General features: G+C 39.2%; 1 protein-coding gene across 1 annotated transcript in view; it reads left to right on the top strand.

Moving 5' to 3' along the window:
* LOC108968479 overlaps positions 1–8,393 on the top strand; it is a 197,517-nt gene extending 189,124 nt beyond the window's left edge. The window contains 4 exon segments of the mRNA XM_018932538.1: positions 7,351–7,539; positions 7,601–7,984; positions 7,986–8,271; positions 8,332–8,393. Of these exon segments, the coding sequence (XP_018788083.1) occupies positions 7,351–7,539; positions 7,601–7,984; positions 7,986–8,271; positions 8,332–8,385 (913 nt within the window). The 3' untranslated portion in view covers positions 8,386–8,393.
* Positions 8,394–21,676: the final 13,283 nt, after the last annotated feature.

The raw sequence follows: 21,676 nt of genomic DNA on the forward strand, positions 1-21,676 counted from the left end.
TCCGAAGTACCATCTGTTGGTTGGTGGTGTTTATGCTGGCTCTCAAATATACGAAAATATATGCAACTTCAAAGTTATGACTGTCAACAGTGACGTGAGAGCCAAATCGTGAATGCGACGACTGTTTGTTTGATGACAGGAGATATTTCGTCTTGCCTTCGTTCAAGCCAGACCCGTTTGTTTTGCTTCCTTGTCCAGTCTGGAGAAAGCAGAACTAACGGCGCGGGTGTTGAGGCCGATGATATCAATATCATCGGCATACGCCAGCAGCTGTACACTCTTATAGAAGATGGTACCTTCTCTATTTAGTTCTGCAGCTCGAGCTATTTTCTAGAAAAGCAGGTTGAAAAAGTCGCWCGATAAGGAATTGCCTTGCCTGAAACCTCGTTTGGTATCGAACGGCTCGGAGAGGTCCTTCCCGATTCTGATGGAGCTTTTGGTGCTGMTTAACGTCAACTTGCACAGCCGTATAAGTTTTGCAGAGATACCAAATTTAGATATCGCGGCATAAAGGCAGCACCTTTTCGTGCTGTTGAAAGCAGCTTTGAAATCGACGAAGAGGTGGTGAGTGTGGATTCTCCTTTCACGGGTCTTTTCCAAGATTTGGCGCATGGTTAATATCTGGTCGGYTGTTGATTTTCCAGGTCTGAAGCCGCACTGATAAGGTCCAATCAGTTTGTTGACGGTGGGCTTTAACAATACGCTCGATAGAACCTTATATGCGATATTGAGGAGGCTTATCCCACGGTAGTTGGCGCAGATTGTGGGGTCTCCTGTTTTGAGGATTGGGCATAGCACACTTAAATTCTAATCGTTGGGCATGCTTTCGTCCGACCATATTTTACAAATAAGCTGATGCATGCTCCTTATCAGTTCTTCGCCGCCGTGTTTGAATAGTTCGGCCGGCATCCATCGGCCTCCGCCGCTTTGTTGTTCTTCAGGCGGGTAATTGCTATTCGAACTTCTTTCTGGTCGGGTAATGGAACGTCTGCTCCATTGTCATCGATTGGGGAATCGGGTTCGCCTTCTCCTGGCGTTGTGCGTTCACCGCCATTCAGCAGGCTGGAGAAGTGCTCAATCCATAATTTAAGTATGCTGTGGGCACCGGTGACTAGATCACCTTTGGGGTTCTATAAGAGTATGCTCCGGTCTTGAAACCATCTGTAAGCCGCCGCATTTTTTCGTAGAATTTTCGAGCATTAGCCCTATTGCCCAGCTTATCAAGCTCTTCGTACTCACRCATTTCGGCCTCTTTCTTTTTCTGTCTGCAAATGCGTCTCGCTTCCCTCTTCAACTCTCGGTATCTATTCCATCTCGCGCATGTTGCGGTCGATCGTAACGTTGCGAGGTAGGCAGCCTGGTTTCTCTCCGCTGCGACACGGCGCTCCTCGTCGTACCAGCTGTTCTTGTACTTTGCGAAAACCAATTGTTTCGGTTGCAACTGTACGTAAGGAGTTTGAAATTTCCTAAACTCAACAAAACGTTTTTATGTGGATACTTATACCCTGAACAGAATATATTAAGTTTGCTACGAAGTTTGTAACACCCAGAAGGATGCGTCGAAGTCTCTATAAAGTGTATATACAAATGATCAGTATGTTGAGCTGTTGATTTGCTGCCGATATCGGACCACTATAACATAAAGCTTATTCAGATCGGCTTACTATAGCATATACCTGCTGTACAAACTGAACGATCGGAATCTAGTGCTGGTATGAAAAAATTTCGCATTTGACAAGATACAGGGTGGCTGATGAAAGCCGCTACCAAAAAAATTTTAATAACTTTTTTTCTATTTAATGAATCTGTCTAATTTTATTTTTTTTATTTTGCAGATTGACTTTTACATTTAACAAAAATTGATAACTGGGACACTGAGACAAGAGTTTGGATTGTCCGCCACTATCACGCACTGGAGTCCGTAGTTTCGGTTCAAAGAGAGTATAGGCGCACGTTTGGCGACAATCCTCCGAGCAGATGGACCATAATGAGACTTGTAAACAATTTTGCCGAGCATGGGACAGTCAACAGAAGACCTTACCATCGAAACCCTTCAGTTCGAACGGAAGAAACAATCGCTGCTATAACTGCTGCCATACGAAACAATCCACATGCTTATCTGCTCAAATGGGTGTAAGCAGACAGTCATTACAGTCAATTATGCACAAAGATTTGGACGTATTCCCATATAAAATTCAAATGAGACCGTTACTTGAGCATGTTGAGAGAGTTTTTATATCCAGAGTTACGCCGAATGAGAATTTATTTCAACTCTGTGTGGTTTCAGCAAGATGGTGCAGCTCCTCACATAGCCCAAACTGTTATGACAGAATTGCGACGAAAATTTCCCAATAAGCTGATATCCAGAAACTCCACATTCCGTTGGCCACCCAGGTCGTTTGACCTTACTGCACCTGGGGTTATTGCAGACAGGAAGTCTACAAAGCAAAACCAATAAATTTGAATGAACTAAAACAATCCATTCGAGAAACAATTGCGGCGATTCCTGTCTCAACTCTCCAAGCAGTAATGAACAACTTTTTGATAAGATGCCGCACATGCATCAACGAGCAGGGGGGCATTTAAATTACATGGTTTTTAAAACTTATTAAGCTATATTTGATAAAATTGAATGGGCTTTAACATGAATAATAGAAAAATGAATTCCATACACTGAAAAAAAGTTATTTGAGTTTCTTAATGTAGCAAAATTCATCAGCCACCCTGTATATTCACGAAATTTGGTATATTAGTTTCTAACGCAACAATGTAATTTCGGAAGAATTTTTTCGGATCGCTTAAATATAGCATATGTATAGCTGCCACACAAACTAAATGATGGGAATCAAATGCTTGCATGGGAAACTTCCTCATTTGGCGATATATCTTCACGAATTTTTTTATTGTTCATAGAAATATCGGCTTACTATAGCATATAGCTGCCATACAAACCAAATGATCGGAATCGAGGGCTTGTAAGGATAACTTTAGCTTTTAACGTGGTGTCTTCACGAAAAAATTGGTCAGATCGCATTACTATAGCCTATAGCTTTCATAAACATAGTTACTAAAAGAAATGCACCTGTGAAGGGTATTTTAGCTTCAGTGCAGCCGAAGTTAACGATAACAACGCAGTGGTTCATTAAATGTGTTTATTTGGGATATCGATCTGAAATTGGGAACGCGTCATTTTCCTCGCAATAAGGTGTCAGTTGGTTGAGACTGGCGATGCAAAGGTTTTATCCCTTAACCTTAATTTGGTGCAGCCAAGGTAAATTTTTAGTCTTATAATTTTGTCACCTCCTTGCTTACCGCTGTGATTTTTCATCTTCTGACCATAGTCTTTATTCTGCACTCAATTGTCTCAGCCGCTAGTTGTCGTTTGTTCAGTTTTGTCGGTCATCAGCACGTTCATTTGTTATCCTAATGATCGCGTTTTGTGTGGCTGCTAATGGTAGTGTTAATTATTACCCATGTTATTGTTGTTGCTAGGCGTACATTTCGGGACAAAGGCGCTAATTAGATAGCAGAACTGTTTATAATGTTATTTTTGTCGGTTTTTCTGCCCATTTCTTTCTTACATTTTGCAGTATACTTGTATGCAAGTAAGCATTCTTTGTTGGCAAGCAAAGCAGAAAATTTTGATTTTGTGGCCTTCATTTGTTGACATTCTAACGGTACAATATGGCGGTGGCTGCTTTTTGCCCAGCACATTCAAAGAAAAGTTCAAGCACCACTCTTGTGGTGGCTAAGCCGAAATGAAATCAGAAGTAACGGCTTAACTGAACCAAATAAATGAGACCAAAGTTGGAGAATAATAAATTAGTAATTGCTGAAGATGACAAGAAGTTCTTGAATCTGATTTGAAACGATAATCGGTTGAGGAAATAAATAGTTTAAATACATGAGGCAGAGAAATGCTAAATACTCCCAGGAGATCGCCGCTCTTTCACAAGAAAGGTTGAATGTACACAGACAGACCTTCGTTCTTTTGTTACCTTACATTTCCTCTATGATATGTGCAACGTCAGATGAGTCAAAGCGATGGTCAAACACTCTTCCTTGACCACTTTTTCAGTAAGTAGATTAAGCTCAGATACTTCAACATTTACCACAAAACTCGGTAGACGCAGAAAGTATTTTATTTAAATTTATTCCATACTTCCTCGTTGGAATTCTCATCTACCCTTTTAATATGTGAAACCTAGATACTTCAAAGATTATCTCGAATTATGGTTACAAACGAAGTCTCTGAGAGCAAGTTTAGTGGACACAGACAAAGCGTTTGACCACTTAGTAAGGTTTTAGCATTTCCTTTTATATTTGTAACCTATATATGAACTTTAGAAATTAGTGAAATGATACGAAATATTGACATATATACATATGTATATCGATAAACTTACTCAAATTGTATCGTCACTTTTCCGAATTAAATCAAAACAACATCTTCAACTCAATATTTTTCGGAGACCGCAGTTCCGAGACGTGATTTTTGGATTTGAACTGAAAAATTTATATATGATTATAACGATTCCTATATCACTGCGGATGTTTTTCTGCAAAACAGAACTTTCAAAGGCTACTTTCTAATCGTAAATATATCAAATATTTATCTTCTTAGAGCTCTGAAAATCTGTGACCTCAACTAATGGACTAGTTTGGAAATAATTTGAAAATCTTGCAAAGCATAGGACTTTTTCGTAAAGCTTCAACAGAGTCGTTCTGACCAAGTTCCGGTAACATTGCTGAAAGTACCTACTTCGTCTTTCTGTACCACTTTCCATTTCATATCTAGCCTTTCCATGCCCTGTGAAACAAAGAACACTTCATCTTCTTCGACAAACAAGTGCAAATGGAGTGAATGGAGGCATTATATAAATTTTTAACTCTGAATGAAACTATTTTTTATTCAAATATTAATACGCTTTATTTGTATATATCATTTAAGAATCCTGATAAAAGTAACTTTAGCCCTCTTTTTTTCACTGTGCTCTTTTAAAATGGCAWTAGATAAAACAAGCTTCTTACTATACATCGGATTCATAGAAAGTATGGCCACCAAGAATATTCAATCTTAATCTGGCGAAAGCTAGATAGATTAGGTGGAAACATCTAGACACTTTCTTGACCCAAATGCTTCCATCTCATCTTTCTCCCTGCAGATGTAAAAAGTTGTGTTCTTTACAATATCTGGCCTTTCTTATATAGCCGTAGATGATAAGGCTACAGCCCACGAAATGGCAGCATTCTGAAAAGAAAGAACATAGCCAGTTGTTGAGCGGCGATCGCTTACATCATTTGCCCAGTCAGCGCCGCAAAAACCAACGATTTCATCAGGACTACTCTTATATACTAAGCCCTTGTCAATAGTTCCCTTGAGATAGCGCACTGCAGCCCAATTTGCCTTCCCTGGGTTCGTGCTGTATCGACTTAACAAGTCGACAGCAAAGCATATATCAGGACGCGTGACCTGAGCGGCAAACAGCAGACATCCATTAGCTTGCTTATAGGGAACATTAGCCGTTTCCCTTTTTTTCGTCATCATTGGTTGGGCACATCTCCGCGGACAACTTTTGATTAACTTCGATGGGTGTGCTTACAGGATTGCATTTCTCCTCAAAATGTCGAACTACATCGGCAATGTATGAAGATTGGTCGATCTTCAGAGCATCTTCTTTGAGATTTTGAGCTATACTCATACCCAAAACCGGCGATGCTGCCCCTAGATATTTCATTTTTAAAGTTTCAGAGAGTTTATTTTTTAGTTTGTTAAACATCTTTGTATCATTTGCGAATAAGATGACATCAGCCACGTAAACAGCGACAAATAGCATTCCATGTTCCAGACACGATTAGATTGCTTCAGATTATATAACGATTTTCGCAGCTTGCATACGCGACCGGATTCGTCATCAAAGCCACTCGGCTGAGTCATATAAATATCTTGTTTAAGGTTGCCATGTAAAAAAGCACTTACAGCATCCATTTGATGAACTGTAAGGTTATATTTCACCGAAAGACCTAGAAAGAAACTAATTGATGTATATCGCATAACTTGTGCGAATGTCTCGTCATAATCGATGTGCTACTTCTGGTTGAATCCTTTGACCACAAGCCTGGTTTTGTAACACACAGCATCTCCGTCTGTATTTACCTTTCTTTTGAAAACCCATTTTGATGAAATGGCTGTCTTTCCCATAGGCAGGGTTGATAGTTCCCAAGCGCCATTGACATCATAGGATTCAATTTCTTCGCACATTGCAGATTGCCAAAGTTTATGGTGTTCGCCTGCCATCACAGTGTTTGAATCTGATGATACATATTCAGCTACGCAGATATTATAATTTAGTCGTAGCATATTCCGAAATCGCTCAGAGCGGCGGACTCGTTCCTGGTACAAATCTGTTATTTCTTCGCGCTCCATTATTGATTCATGATTTTCTTCTGTATGCGAATGGCTATTAACTGAAGGTGCACTACTACCATCTTCTGTTGGTAATTCTTCCACATATTCCCCCTCTGAATTGGCAACGGAAGTTGGCTCTGGTAACCATAAATTAACCGTATCTGTCTTTTCATCTACAAACTACATCACAGCCAACAATAATATTTTTCGCTACAGGATCATACAATCTGTATGCCTTTGATTTAGTACTGTAGCCGACGAGAATACATTCTCGATATTTAGGTTTTAACTTAATGCGTTTTTCTTCGGCTACGTTTCAAGTTTGGTCTTTTTCCTGACCACAACTCTTCCGGACTCAGTCAATATGTGAGATATAACAATTTGTTTGTCTCATATGTACAATTTAGTTTAAATATAAGTATAGCAGATACGAAACAAAATATAAAATAGTAATGATACCAAACGAATCTATGATTTAAGTTAATTAGATCCCGATTAAGATCAACCATTCAAGGTTTCTTAAAATAATGAATACTGAATTCTTTCACAACATTCTAATATAAAGTTTTGTTTTTTTATATCCCCATCTTCGATCCCAACTAGTTTCTTACTTGTTGAATAGTTGCCAACACCTCACTTTTTTATGAGATTGTAAAATAATCGGTTACACCCGAATTTGTCCATTGCTTACTAATATATCAAATTTTCTAATACGAGTTTGACCTTTTGCGAGATTATAAAATTTTCGGATGCGCCCGAAGTTAGCCTTTCTTAGAAATAATTTGGTTGGTTGAATTTATGGTATGACCATTGCAGGTTTGTGAAAATAATGTTTATCTAGAAGTAACTTTATGAACATTCATAGCATAGTTAATTTTAAATATATTATAAGTTTTTAACAATATTTAAATTTTAGCCATGCTAATGACTTATTTTTCTAGGTGCGAAATTAATAATGGTGTCTATGTTCCTGAAAGCACCTTTATGGAATATAACATAAATAATGTGTCTCATAGCAGCGATATAGTCCTTTTAGTTGAAGCAAACGAGTGCAATAAATTCAGCTTGGAGAATTCAATAGTTTCAGCCCTCGAGGAACWATTATATAAGCAGAGATTTATTAACAGCAGGTAAATTCGTGACACAGTCAAATTCCCACTTAAGAATATATTCAATTACTTTATTTCTCAGATATGCCGTCATAGCGTATGGTTCGCATCTACCACCTTTTCATTATCCCCGAACAATTTCAAAAGAAAATGTTGTTTTTATCAACAGTACTAATATTCTRCGTMAATACCTAAAGCATAGCACAGCTTTCTCAAAAAGTTAWKATGGATCTACTTCAAAGAGTGATATGATGCATGCTATTTCCATAGCTGCCAGATTAAATTTCCGAACAGGAGTTTCAAAAACGTTTATAATAATATCTTGTAGCCGATGTGACATAAAACAAATACGATTTGATTATTCATCCATATTACAATATATGAGCGACGAAGGAGTTAGTTTACATATTATCACCAACGCTGAATTTAACGTTGAGAAACCTCGTAAAATACGTCATTTTTATGGTTTCCAATCGCAGCCTTGAAGGTAGTAGCGAACTACGTCATACTGCTTCAAATAGCAGCTTCGGGATATGTGCGCAATTAGCTTTAGATAGTGAGGGATCTGTTTTCAGCGTTAAACATAAGGGTACAATTATACGATTAGCAACTAGTTTTGCCAAGCGGATTGTACAAAGTGCAATTTCAAAGGGTAATCAAACATGCGAATGCACTGGCCATAACACTGGTTCGGCGTATATGGTATGCACAATGAAGAAATCGTCTAATAAAATACCAAATAATGAACAAAACGTAAGTTTTATTTATGTTTCAGTTTAAAAACAAAATGAAAGTTTCGCACTATTCTTACAGGATAACGATTTCTCCGATTGGGACTGGCAATTTGAAGATTACACTGTGAACTAAGCTTTTTTGCAAATATTTTCACTTTAAAATTAGGTCATAATTAACTAAAAATGAACAGAAATTTCTATTTTAATTATACTCTACGCAATAATAATGCTTTAGGAAATAATAAAAGATTACTTATACATTCACATAAAATCTCGAAAAAGAGTTCGATCAAGTTAATCTTACTCATAATACTATATAGGACCAACTCCATTCATATTCAGCCCTAAACTAATTATAATTTTAATAAATAATTAATAAATTTTATCAAATAATTAAGATATCACATGTTTCGACCGACCTAAATGATTTGAAGTCCACTGGGTGACAGTCTGTCTATACGTCCATTGAGTAAGAGTTGGGATATCTTGAAGAAACTTAGTGTTCCCCGGCAAAAAAAAATACGTGTTCTTAGATGGACGTAATCAGACTACTGGCAATTGCCTATTTACACAGGCCGGCCCTGTTTCAAACGAAATAATAGATACTTTTCTAAATTTATTTACGGTAATATCTTGTACTAACAGGCTTGGCAACTTTATCAATTGAAGTGCTTCCAACACTTAACATTAAACATGTGTGTGATTTTTCCAAAATAGAGGCACGAAAATATTTAAATAATTAACTCTTAACGAAAAAATAAAAAGCAAAATTTTAGAAATAAATAGGAGAGGAAAAAACTTGTTGGGCGTCTGAAAAAACACCCATAGCTGCAATTTAGATACGGCAAATAAAACATTAACGGTTTGTCTAGGACGGTTAATTGTTTCAAGCCGGTCTTGCTTAGTTCAAAACGTCCAAATATCAGCATAATCGGCCATAAGTTAATGAAAACAAATTTTTTTACAATGTTTGAACATGCTGTATACCTAAAACTTTTTCAATCAAATTACAATCCGAAAATTTTAATAACTTGTTTCAATCTGGTGTCTTGCATCGATTGACAACAATGCAGTATCAATGAGGCCAAATAGAAATCTACTATATAAAAAAAATAAGTCGAGTTTTCCTTCCTAGCGCTATAACTCCAGAATGCACGAACCGCTTTCCACGGTTTTGCATTCGTTGGAAAGGTCTCGGGCTCCGTGAGGTTTATATCAAAGCAAATTCAGGAAAAAATTCAAAAGAAAAGCGGGAAAATCTTTTTTTACATACACATCTCTGATACATAGCATGTACTTCAAACCAATATTTTAAGTAGATGGCGTGCGTGAAAGTACATTTTTTGAAAGCTACTAACTGATCAGTTAATTTTATGTGCCAAACCGGTATTGTGTTCACTGTGAAATTGTGAAAAAAAAATTAAAAAAAATAAGTTATTCTTTCCCTAACATTTCATTTGGAAACCTTCAAATCAATATCGTGTATTGTGCAAATTTTTATTCAATTTCAACAGCGGGCATTTGTCTTTAAGGTGGTAAGTTGCACTGTGTAAATTATGTGGATCGTGTATTTGAGGTTAAATTCACTACTCTGTCCATAATCCAAAATGCCTAGAGGGCGACGTGCGAACATTGGCCGCCACACAAGACATGCAAGTCAGCAACAAATGTGTATTCACAGAACTTAAGCGAAGAAAGACACGCGTAAGGACACGAAGATCATTGGCGTCATACAAGCACTTAGTTTCCCAATATGATCCCACTGCGAACTACAGTGATGATGAAAACTTGGATATTGGACCCATGACGACTATATGCCGATATTCCAATGCGTTAAAGTTCAAAAGAGAAACGGCTGGATTGTACTGCGCAAGTGGAAAAGTCAAAGTGGATCCATTACTTACACCACCACAGCCACTGAAATCATTGTTCGATGGAAGTGATCCCGATTCCAGCCACTTTCTTCAACACATCCTTGAATACAATAACTGATTTCGCATGAATTCCTTTGGAGCTAATATCATTCGAGAAGGCGGCTTCATGCCGACTTGTAAGATAAAAGATACAATACACATCATTCACACCAACACAATGAATTGCAAAACATAATTTCACGCTAATAATGCTGTGGTTAATATGTTCAAAACAGCGTTGGAACGAATGCCATCGGATACGTACGAATTTGTCATAAAAGAGGATTGTACCCCAACAGATGAACATGTGTGAAGACTCAATGCACCCATCATTAATGATGTTGCTGCAATTATTGTTGGCGATCCAACTAAATCGCGAGACATTGGCGTTCAGCGAGGAAGCAATATCATGCATCGTGTAAACGAGAGACATCGTTTGTACCCTCTTCCTTCCACACTCGGCCGTCGTATGTCGATAAGAAACTTTTTCTTAATCTTTATTATAGAATCCTACTTGTACGCTTTATAGCTACTAACTAGCTCGTGTACTTCACACGGTTGCTAAGTTTTTCTCGTGGCATTAAAGTTGTTTCGATTTTATTCCTGCATTGTCTCTCTTAACTGCACACAGTCTATTTCTAGATCTTTGATTGATATTCAATGTAATCACCCAAGTCTGCCTGATTTTCTACACGCATGTTAAGCTATTAAAAGCTTTAATGAGGACACCTTTGTGCTACGATTCCTATAAATGTTGAAATATTGTTGTGCATTATTCAAAGAAATTTTCGTCATCATTTGAGTTGTCCTTCGCGCTCTACCTGTCCTGACTATTCCCTAGGCACAGCCGTCGTTTTAGAGATATGCTGTATTCCCTGTTCATTGAAATAGTCTTAAAAATGTTGAGTTTTCTCCCCTGTCCGTGACTATCGGTAGTCACACTCTGGGGGTTACGTCTTCTTCTCGCATGCATTAAAATCTGTCACTATCGTAAAATTTACTCCTTTCAAATAGATTCGCCACTTTTTAAACGCCGTAATCATTGCTATCTCCTGTGCTGTAGAACTAAATAGAGAAGGTACCATCTTCTATCAGAGTGTACAGCTGCTGGCGTATGCCGATGAAATTGATATCATTGGACTCAACACCCGCTTTCTCCAGATTGGATTAGGAAGCAAAACAAATGGGTCTGGCAGTGAAAGAGGAATTCGTCTATCTTGAAACCGGTATTAACAGCAACCGAAATGTGAGCTTCGAAATACAACGCAGAATAACTCTTGACAACAGGTGCTATTTCGGGCTAAGTAGGCAATTGAGAAGTAAAGTCCTCCCTCGAACAAAAACAAATAGCTGTAATTAACTCATTATTTCCGTTCTGATGTATGGTGCAGAGGCATAGACGATGACAACATATGATGAGTTGAGGTTGCGAGTCCTCGAGAGAAAAGTTTTGCCAAAGAATTTGCACCCCTTTGCGCGTTGGCCACGGCGAATATCGCATTCGATGGAACGATGAACTGTATGAGATATATGACGACCTTGACATAGTTCAGCAAATTAAAAGACAGCGATTGCTCAATATCCACTCACTATGAAGGTTGTTTAAATTTGGGAAGGACACTACCGGGTCCGCTCCTTTTTTGAATTTGCATAGGTTTTGTCAGTAATGCGTACCTATTTACAAATCTTCTAAGTAAGAAGTTGATCCGAGAAATCATTTGAGAGTTTTATCATCATTTTGCATTGGGTAATGACTTCGACCTTTCCTCAGATGGATTAGTTGTCCCGATTCAATAACATATCCAAGAAGAATAGATTTAAGCACTAAAAATTTATACTTTTTCTATTTGATACGCCCCTACTTAAACTCCTCTAAGTTTCATCGCCATCTTTAGATGGATTAATAATGTTAATATTCTCCATTTAACTATATATTATTCGTTTCTTTTTTATAAGATTTTTGAAAACATAGTTATGGACCTACAAAATACAACCGATGATTTACAAATGTATACCGAATGAAACGTATAGTATTTAAATTCGAAATGCCCATCTGCGATATATTTTCCATTTCATMAACCCGTAGTCGCAACATAACTTTTTGGATCCATCTTTTTTGCTTACTAAAACAATTAAAATTGCGTAATGTGAGAAAACTGTTTGGATAATATCAGCTTTTTCCCAATTTTCTCCTTGCTGGTTTACGAAATTTTTGTCTCCTAAAGACAATCTTTATGGAGGTTGGAACACCGGTAATTCGTTGCATAAGACGATCTTATAATATTTATAGATTGACATTTTTCAAAACATTGCCTTCTTCTTCATAATTGGCGTACACACCGCCTACGCGATTATATCCGAGTTAAGAACAGTGCGCCAGTCGTTTCTTCTTTTCGCTATGTGGCGCCAATTGGATATTCCAAGCGTAGCCAGGTCATTCATCGCCTGGACCTTCCAACGGGGTGGAGGTCTTCCTCTTCCTCTGCTTCCCCCGGCGGGTACAGCGCCGAATATTTTCATAGCTGGAGTGTTTTCGTCCATTCGGACAACATGACCTAGCCAACGTAGCCGCTGTCTTTTCATTCACTGAACTATGTCAATGTCATCATATATCTCGTACAGCTCATCGTTCCATCGAATGCGATATTCGCCGTGGCCAACGCGCAAAGGACCATAAATCTTTCGCAGAACTTTTCTCTCGAAAACTCGCAACGTCGACTCATCAGTTGTTGACATCGTCCAAGCCTCTGCACCATATAGCAGGACGGGAATTATGAGTGACTTATAGAGTTTGGTTTTTGTTTGTCGAGAGAGGACTTTGCTTCTCAATTGCCTACTCAGTCCGAGGTAGCACCTGTTGGCAAGGGTTATCCTGCGTTGGATTTATTTACGCTGGTTCCAAGATAGACGAAATTATGTACGACTTCAAAGTTAGACTGTCAACAGTGATGTGAGGGCAAAGTCGCGAGTACGACGACTGTTTTTTTTTTTTTTTGTTTTGATACTATATTTCGTCTTGCCCTCGTTCATTGCCAGACCTGATGCATGCTGATGCATGCTCCTTATCAGTTCCTTGTCGCCGTGTTTGAATAGCTCGGCCGGCAGTCCATCGGCTCCCGCCGCTTTGTTGTTCTTCTTGTTGATTGCTATTCGAACTTCTTCATGTTCGGGCCATGGAACGTCTGCTCCATCGTCATCGATTTTGGAATCGGGTTCGCCTTCTCCTGGCGTTGTGCGTTTACTGCAATAATTTAAGTACGCTCTGGGCATCGATGACTAATTCCCCTTTAGGGGTTCTACAAGAGTATGCTCCTATCTTGAAATCTTCTGTAAGCCGCCGAATTTTTTCGCAGAATTTTCGAGAATTAGCCCTGTCGGCCAGYTTATCAAGCTCTTCGTACTCACTTATTTTGGTCTCTTTCTTTTTCTGTCTGCAAATGCGTCTCGCTCAACTGTTTGGCATATATTCCATCCCGCACGTATTGTGGTGAATCGTAACGTTGCGAGGTAGGCAGCCTGGTTTCTCTACGCTGCGACACGGCGCTCCTCGTTGCCCCAGCTGTTTTTTGCACTTTCCGAAAACGAATGGCTCCGGTTGCAGCTGTCTGTTGTGATTGCAGCTTCTCAACGTCGAACCTTCCTTGCGTTTGTTGGCATGCGATTTTGCTGTATAGAGGCGGGTGCGAATCTCAGCTGCAACAAGATAGTGGTCCGAGTCGCTGTTAGAAACTCGGTGCGCACGCACATCTAAAACACTGGAGACGTGTCTTCCGTCTATCACAACATGATCGGTCTGGTTGATGATTTTTGGATACGGAAACAGACAGGTAGCTTGATGAATCTTCTTATGCTGGAATCTAGCACCATATTTCGGCCGCGGCGAAGTCGATCAGCCTCAACCCATTTGAGGATGTTCCTAGGCGGGGCTGAATTTACCGACCGCAGTGCCAAAGATACTTTCATTGCCCACCCTGGCGTTAAAGTCGCCAAGCACGATTTGTCATCGTGGCGGGGGCAATCTCATAAGTGCGCTTCAAGTACTAATAGAAAGCATCTTTAGTCACATCATCCTTYTCTTCCGTCGGAGCGTGGGCACAAATCAGCGATATGCTGAAAAACCTCGCTTTTATGCGGATTGCGGCCTTTGTCAGCCTTTATTTTCACGGGGACATCAACCAGCTGGGCAGCGGCACCTTCCCAATTGAGGGACCGGACATTCTAGATATATGCCCTCAAATCTTCTTACTTCGTTTGCCATGTTCGTCATCAAAAGGGGGGTCTCTCATCCGAGGCTGTTGAAAATTTTTCATTGGRTGTGTTTTTTTTACGTGGCGGGTCCCAAACCCTGCGCACAACCCTACGTAGGGGATATCTCGCTTTCTCACTTTAGCTCGCCTTCAAACGAATGTTCTTAGGCTACTCAGAGGATACTTGGCCAAAGACCGGAAGTCGTGAGCTGCTTGAGTCATATGTAAAAGAATCGTTTCTGGACACTCCCAAGTGAATGGCGATCAGAGAACTTTCCTGACTTGCGTAAACTTCTACACATGACTCCATCCTCCTTCGGTTAGTATGTCTAACAATAAATACACGAAACACTATTGACGTCCTTTTCTTTCGGCAGCACAAACCAGAAATGAAGGATTTCCACTCTAGCAGCGTCGCTCACCAGACGACAATGGCAGAATATTCAGCATTCAATTTAGAAGCGTGAATATCGGAGTTGACAACACACGGATGGTTCACCATTATTGTCTAAATCACATTCAAAACTCATATTAATGTTGAATATTGCAGTTTGGTGAAATTGATAAAATACGTTTGTAATTACGTCACCAAAGGAAGCAACATGGCGGTTGTTATTTACTTTTGCAATTAGTGAACGTTTTCCAACTGTTGTGCATCTCGCAGTTAATTTGGAGAATGGCCAAAGAGTGTGTTTCAACCCAGACAATACAAATAGTTGCGCAGAAAGCAAGGTCAGCCATAGATGGACGTCCAGTTGTGTTATCAACTAATGTATTAGGACGAATTTACACAATCCACCCGAAAAACGACGATTGTTTCTACTTTCGGTTGCTATTGATTAATGTACGCGGTTCAACWTTATTTGAGTCATTGCGTACTGTGAATGGTACGGTGTGTGCAAGTTTTGGAGAAGTAAGCCAGCAATTACAATTGCTGGAACCTGTTAATCACTGGAATGAAAATAAAGTTCGCACACTTTTCGCGATAAACATTTCGACTTATCAGGCTTAAAATCCGAGTCAATTATGGGATACAAATAAAAATGACATTGCCGAAGACATTTTACATCGTCTTAGCAAAAAATTGGAAATGGGTCAATTTCGGTTGATACTTCCGGTGGTTTGATATCTTCTTTTTATCAATTCACGAAAGATGAACTCATCACGAATGTTCGGACATTGGCCAAATTATCGTAACTACGATTCCTTAAGTACACGCACAATATTTGCTGCCAAAAATACCGATGTTGTTGACTTACACTGGAAGATTTAAAGTCAAATTGCGGGGACTTGCACTCGTACAAATCGATCGATCGTCTTGACAATGAAGACGACGCCGTGAATTATCCAGTGGAATTTCTAAATTTGGACAGGATTGGTATGCCACCGCATCATTGGCGTCTCAAAGTTAGATATGTCGTTATTATGTTCCGCAATCTATCGAATACAAGGGGGCAGAACGCTTGATTCTAAGATTTCCTTTCAGTTCTAACGATTTGTCATTTCAGTTTAAATGTATTCCATTTCCAGTGAAAATTGCATTTGAGATTGCAATCAACAGGACACAAGATAGTCGCACAGTGTGTGGCATAAATTTGAAAATGCTATAATTTTCACAAGGTCAGCACGCCACGTATGCTCACGAGTTCGAAAACCATCTTTTCTGTACACCGGAACAAAAACCAAAAAACGTTGTCTATCAAGCTGCGTTACATTGAAAAAAAAAAAATTAAATGATAAATTTAACTTCCTTCTCATACCAAAACACATAATTTCACGCAGGCCAACGGCTGCGGGGTCAGCTAGTTATTTTTATAAATGTCTATCAACTTTTCTGCTTTCCTCAATTCGCTGAACAACGTCAATGTCGTCCTATATCTCAACGCGCAAAGGACCATAAATCTTTTGCAGAACCTGGCGACTCAACATCGTGTGACTTCTTCAACCTGCTTCTGGAGGAAATACTTCGAGCTGCAAAACTTAATAGAGAAGGTACCATCTTTTATAAGAGTGTACAGCTGCTGGCGTATGCCGATGATATTGATATTGGCCTTCAGCTCATTCAACAATTTTTTTTCATATATTTATCTCTTCGATCTACTGAAACCGGGTTCCACGTAGYGGCAATTTTAGTTTGGGGAGCAAGAAAAAATTACACGTTGTCAAAACTGGTGAATACGGTCATTGATCGATGGTATTCATTGTGGTTTTGGCTTTAAATTAGGTCACAATAGTGACTCAATGCTATAGCGCATTATCATAGTGTAAATCCATAAATTGTTCTTTCACAATTCCGTCCGTTTTTGAAGGATGTTACCATGCAAACGCCCCAATATGGCCAAATATAACTATTTAATCTTTAGGGGATTTGGTGTGGTTTTTTTTATTAGATGAAGGTTGCCATGTTTGCATGATAAACTCGGAAAACGACGTCTCATTGGCATTTATAATATTTTCCATGAATGTGGATCAGAATTTGCACGATCAAGCAATCCAAAGTGACCAGTACCCGGTACTTTTTTTGAAGAAAAAAATTAAGCTCTGCCTAAGCGAGCTGRGCAAGAACCCCTTTCTTTCCAAAATTTCCACCAAAATCATTCTATCAATTGCCTGACGATTTTCAAGCTCTTTATACTTCACTTTTTATTTATTGAATCATCAGTGAAAGATGTCGAAGGTCGTCCGTCTTTGAAAGCTTTGTACCACTCGCAGGATTGTGTTTTGGATATAAATGAATCACTGTAGTTTGTCAGAAATAGAACATTTGAGACAAATTCATTCTTCGATATTTTTATCCATTGAAAAAATCGCAACGCTCTACCGAGGTGTACCGAATTAAACAGCTGCCGTAAACAAACTGGTTGACAGATCGCGCTCATATTTGGCTTAGTAATTGAGGACAATCTCACCAACTTAGCAATGTCTATCTACTGAAAGTTTTTGGCAAAGTTAAAGCGCTTCAATTAGTTTGTTTTGGATTTCAAAGGTTTCTTCCGTGGAACCCGAACAGAAGGATTGTTTAAATGTAGTGCCCAACATTCGGCTAGCAATGTTTCCAGAATATGTTTTGCTAATTTTATAGCACATTCCGAAGAAATTATTTGACACTGCCCAAAACTAATATTTAGTCGGTATGGCTTACCGAATCTGGGACAATTTTTCAATTTTCCATTCTTTATTTGTTTGCCACTATCTTTTTTTTACTTTTTTAATAGCTTGTTTTTGACAAAGTACGCGTCATGTTATTTTTATTCAGTATTGTATGGCATTTTATCACAGAAAGAATTACGCCTGAATAACTTTTACAAATCGTTCAACTTTATTATTACGAAAATTCACATTCTGTAAAGAATGTGTTTGTTATCTTTTGAATTCAAAAATAACAAGTATTTTGATTTTCTCTTCATAAATTCTGTTGTTGTTTCGTTTTTGCATCAATTTGAGGAGTATTAAATACCATTAAAAATATACGTTTTTACAGTACATCACTTAGTAAAAACTAAAAAAAAAAACCAGCAATAAAATAAACAGTTGTTGTACGCTTTCTGATGATGCTGAATGTACATACATGATATTATAATATAAAAAGTTTTTTTAGCAATACACATGCCACTATACATGTAGTATAAGACATTATATAATATATAGTATATTATCAAATACAAATAATATTTTAAGAGTAGCTCTTATTTGCACATTAACAACAAATATTGTAATGAAAATTTAATATGGTTGTACAAAACCGTTTAAAAATAAAGCAACACACGTCAGTAAGAACAATATAGTTATATAGAATTTCTGAACATATTTTTCTTTGAGGTCGAGAAGAAACTGTCTTTACTAATCAACAAGAGTAATTTACAATCCGCACAAGCGATAACGAGCCAACATATGAAAAGTTCTTCCCATATCCATTAGGCGTAGCTGATTTTGTAAAAATATATATAATATTTGAGATCTCCCCCCAAATGGTATTATACGACATTCGCGGTCGCCTTATAATAATCCCATTTGGGTAGTAGACAAAAAGGGCTTCGATGAAGATGGASTAAAAAAGGAAATATTGTAATTGACTTTCGTAAACTAATCGAAAAACCCAATAGGTCCCATTCCAAATGTGGGTGTTATATTATCAAACTTGGGCAAAGCCCAACTGTTGGACCTAAAGTCTAGTTTTCACCAAATTGAGCTGAATGATCAATATCGCAAAAAAATCGCATAATCCGTCTACTACTGCAAGTACGAATTCTGCCGTCTTCCGCTTGGCCTAAAAAATACACCCAGCACTTTCCAGAGGGCAATTGATGACATCTGTAGGGAACATATTGGCATATATCTTCCTTTGTTTGCGTTTTAAAGAGCTTGTTGGAAGCAAACATGTGATTTTCTTTGGAAAAGTCGAAATTTTTCAAAATAGATCCAAATACCTTAGTTTTTTGGTATCAAATGGGGAGATAAAAACTTGTCCACAAAAAACAGAAGCAATCCGAAACTTTCTGCAACCAATAACTCTAAGGGGTGTTCGGTCCTTTTTAAGAATGACAAGATACTATGGGTGTTTTGTTCGCGGCTATGCTAAAATTACAAAACCTCTAAACAATATCCTGAGGGGCGAATATGGTAAGGTGTCCGCCTTCCAATCAAAAAAAAAAATCTCATTCGACCAAGATAAATAAGAATCTTCTTCTTCTTCTTTACTGGCGCAGACACCGCTTACGTGATTATAGCCGAGTTAACACCAGCGCGCCAGTCATTTATTCTTTTCGCTATGTAGAGCCAATCGGATATTCAAAACGAAGACAGGTCCTTCTCCAACTGGTCGTTCCAACGGAGTGGGGGTCTTCCTCTTCCTCTGCTCCCCCCGCTTATAGTGCGTCGAATACTTTCAGAGCTGGGGTGTTTTTGTCCGTTCGGAAAACATGACCGCCCGCGTAGCCGCTGTCTTTTAATTCGCTTTACTATATCAAGCTCATCATTCCATCGAATGCGATATTCACTGTTGCGAACGTGCAAATGATCATACATCTTCCGCAGAACCTGTCTCTCGAAAACTCGTAACGTCAACTCATCAGATGTTGTCATCGTCCAAGCCTCTGCACCATATAGCACGGACGGACGGGAATACTGAGTGACTTATAGAATTGGGTTTTGGTTGTCGAGAGAGGACTGTACTTCCCAATTGCCTACTTAGTCCGAGGTAGCACCTGTTGGCAAGAGATGTTGTTGATCCTGGCTCCAAGATAGACGAAATTATTTGCAACTTTGAAGTAATGACTGTCAACAGCATCGTGGATGACAGAATATATTTCGTCTTGCCACCGATCATCACCAGACCCATTTGCTTCGCTGCCTAATCCATTCTGCGGAAAGCAGAACTAACGGCGCGGTTGTTAAGGCCAATGATATCAATATCATCGGCATACGCACGCAGCTGTACACTCTTATAGTTTAGTTCTGCAGCTCGAATTATTTTCTCCAGAAGGAGGTTGAAGAAGTCACATGAAATACCTTCGTCTTTCCTGAAACCTCATTTGATATCGAAAYTTAATTTTGCGGAGATACCAAATTCAGACATCGTGACAAAAGGCAGCTCCATTTCGTGCGCATGGTGAATATATGGTCGGTTGTTAATATGCCAGGTCGAACGCCTCACTGATGAGGTCTAATCGGTTTTGGTGACGGTGGGCTTTAATCTTTCACACGATAGAACCTTATACGTGATGTTGAGAAGTCTTATCCCACGGCAATTGGCACAGATTGTGGAACGCCGGAGTGCGGAACATTAATTCGTTAAACCGAACCTACTCCACACAAGACTCTCTCACGGAACCACCAGATAAGGTACTACTTTATGTGAGTGAGAAGACATTTTACGTCTCTTCTATGGCACGAACGGACTGGCGCCTACTCTGCTGTAACTAACTTAACTAACTTAATGAGTCATAACTAACTTAATGTAGTCATGATGGAAGTAGCCGCTTCCCGAACCGCTGTCCACTTGTCAGAGGACTGGCACATAAATGCAGTCAAGTTTTCCTCCGTTAGGCTACCACCTAGTGCAGTTCCTAACTTTTCCGTTATGCTTCGAAACCGAGGTCAATGGAAAAACAGGTGTTCAGAGTCTTCTATGGACTCCTCAGATATCGAACAATACGGATTGACGTCATATGAAATTTGTATAGGTAGCCTCTGAAGCACCCATATACGCTTAATATTTGGGTCAGGTAGAAATCCAGGTCCCCATGTCGTTTATCCACGTATGGATGTCAGGTATAAGTCTATGGGTCCACCGTCCTTTAGTTGAAGTTTGCCACCGTTGCTGCCATATAGGTATTCTCTTTTTTCTCTTCTGGATTTCTGTAATCAGATTTTGGTGTCTCCCTGTTTGTGGATTGGGCAAAGAACACTTAAATTTCAATCGTTGGGCATGTATTCGTCCGACCATATTTTGCAAATAAGCTGATGCATAATCCTTATCAGTTCTTCGCCACTGTGTTTGAATAGCTCGGCCGGCAATCTGTCCGCCCCTGCCATTTTGTTTTTCTTCAGGCGGTTGTTTGCTATTCGAACTTCTTAATGGTCGAGCAATGGAACGTCTGCTCCATCGTCACCGATTGGGGAACCGGGTTCGCATTCTCCATTGTACTTTCAATGCCATTCAGCAGTCTAGAGAAGGGTCCCTCCATAATTTTAGTATTCTCTCGGCATCGGTCACTAGATCACATTTTGGGGTCCCAGAAGAATATGCTCCAGTCTTGAAATATTGTGTTAGTTGTAGCATCTTATCGAAGAATTTTCGAGCATTACCCCTGTCGGTCAGTTTGTCAAGCTCCTCATACTTACGTATTTCGGTCTCTTTCATTTCCTGTCCGCAAATGCGTCTCGGTTCCGTCTTCATCTTTCGGTATCTATCCCATCCCGTACATATTGTGGTCAATCATGTGACACAGCACTCCTCGTCGTACCAGTTGTTCTTTTGCATTTTTCGAAAGCCAATGGTTTCGGTTGCAGCTGTACGTAAGGAGTTTGAAATGCCGTTCCACAGTTCCCCTATACCGAGTTGTAGAGGAGGAGTGCAAGCCGAGTAGAAAATCCTTCGGCTGTCTGTAGGGGTTGCAGCTTCCCGACGTCGAGACACATCGCACAGAGGCGGGAGTGAATCTTGGCTGCAACAAGGTAGTGGTTCGAGTCGATGTTATTACCTCGGAGGTCCTAACGCACATCTAAAACACTGGGGACATTCCTTCCGTCTAACACAAAGTGA

This window comes from Bactrocera latifrons, unplaced genomic scaffold, assembly GCF_001853355.1.
Source record: "Bactrocera latifrons isolate USDA-ARS-PBARC rearing strain unplaced genomic scaffold, ASM185335v1 scaffold_218, whole genome shotgun sequence".
Lineage (NCBI taxonomy): Eukaryota > Metazoa > Arthropoda > Insecta > Diptera > Tephritidae > Bactrocera > Bactrocera latifrons.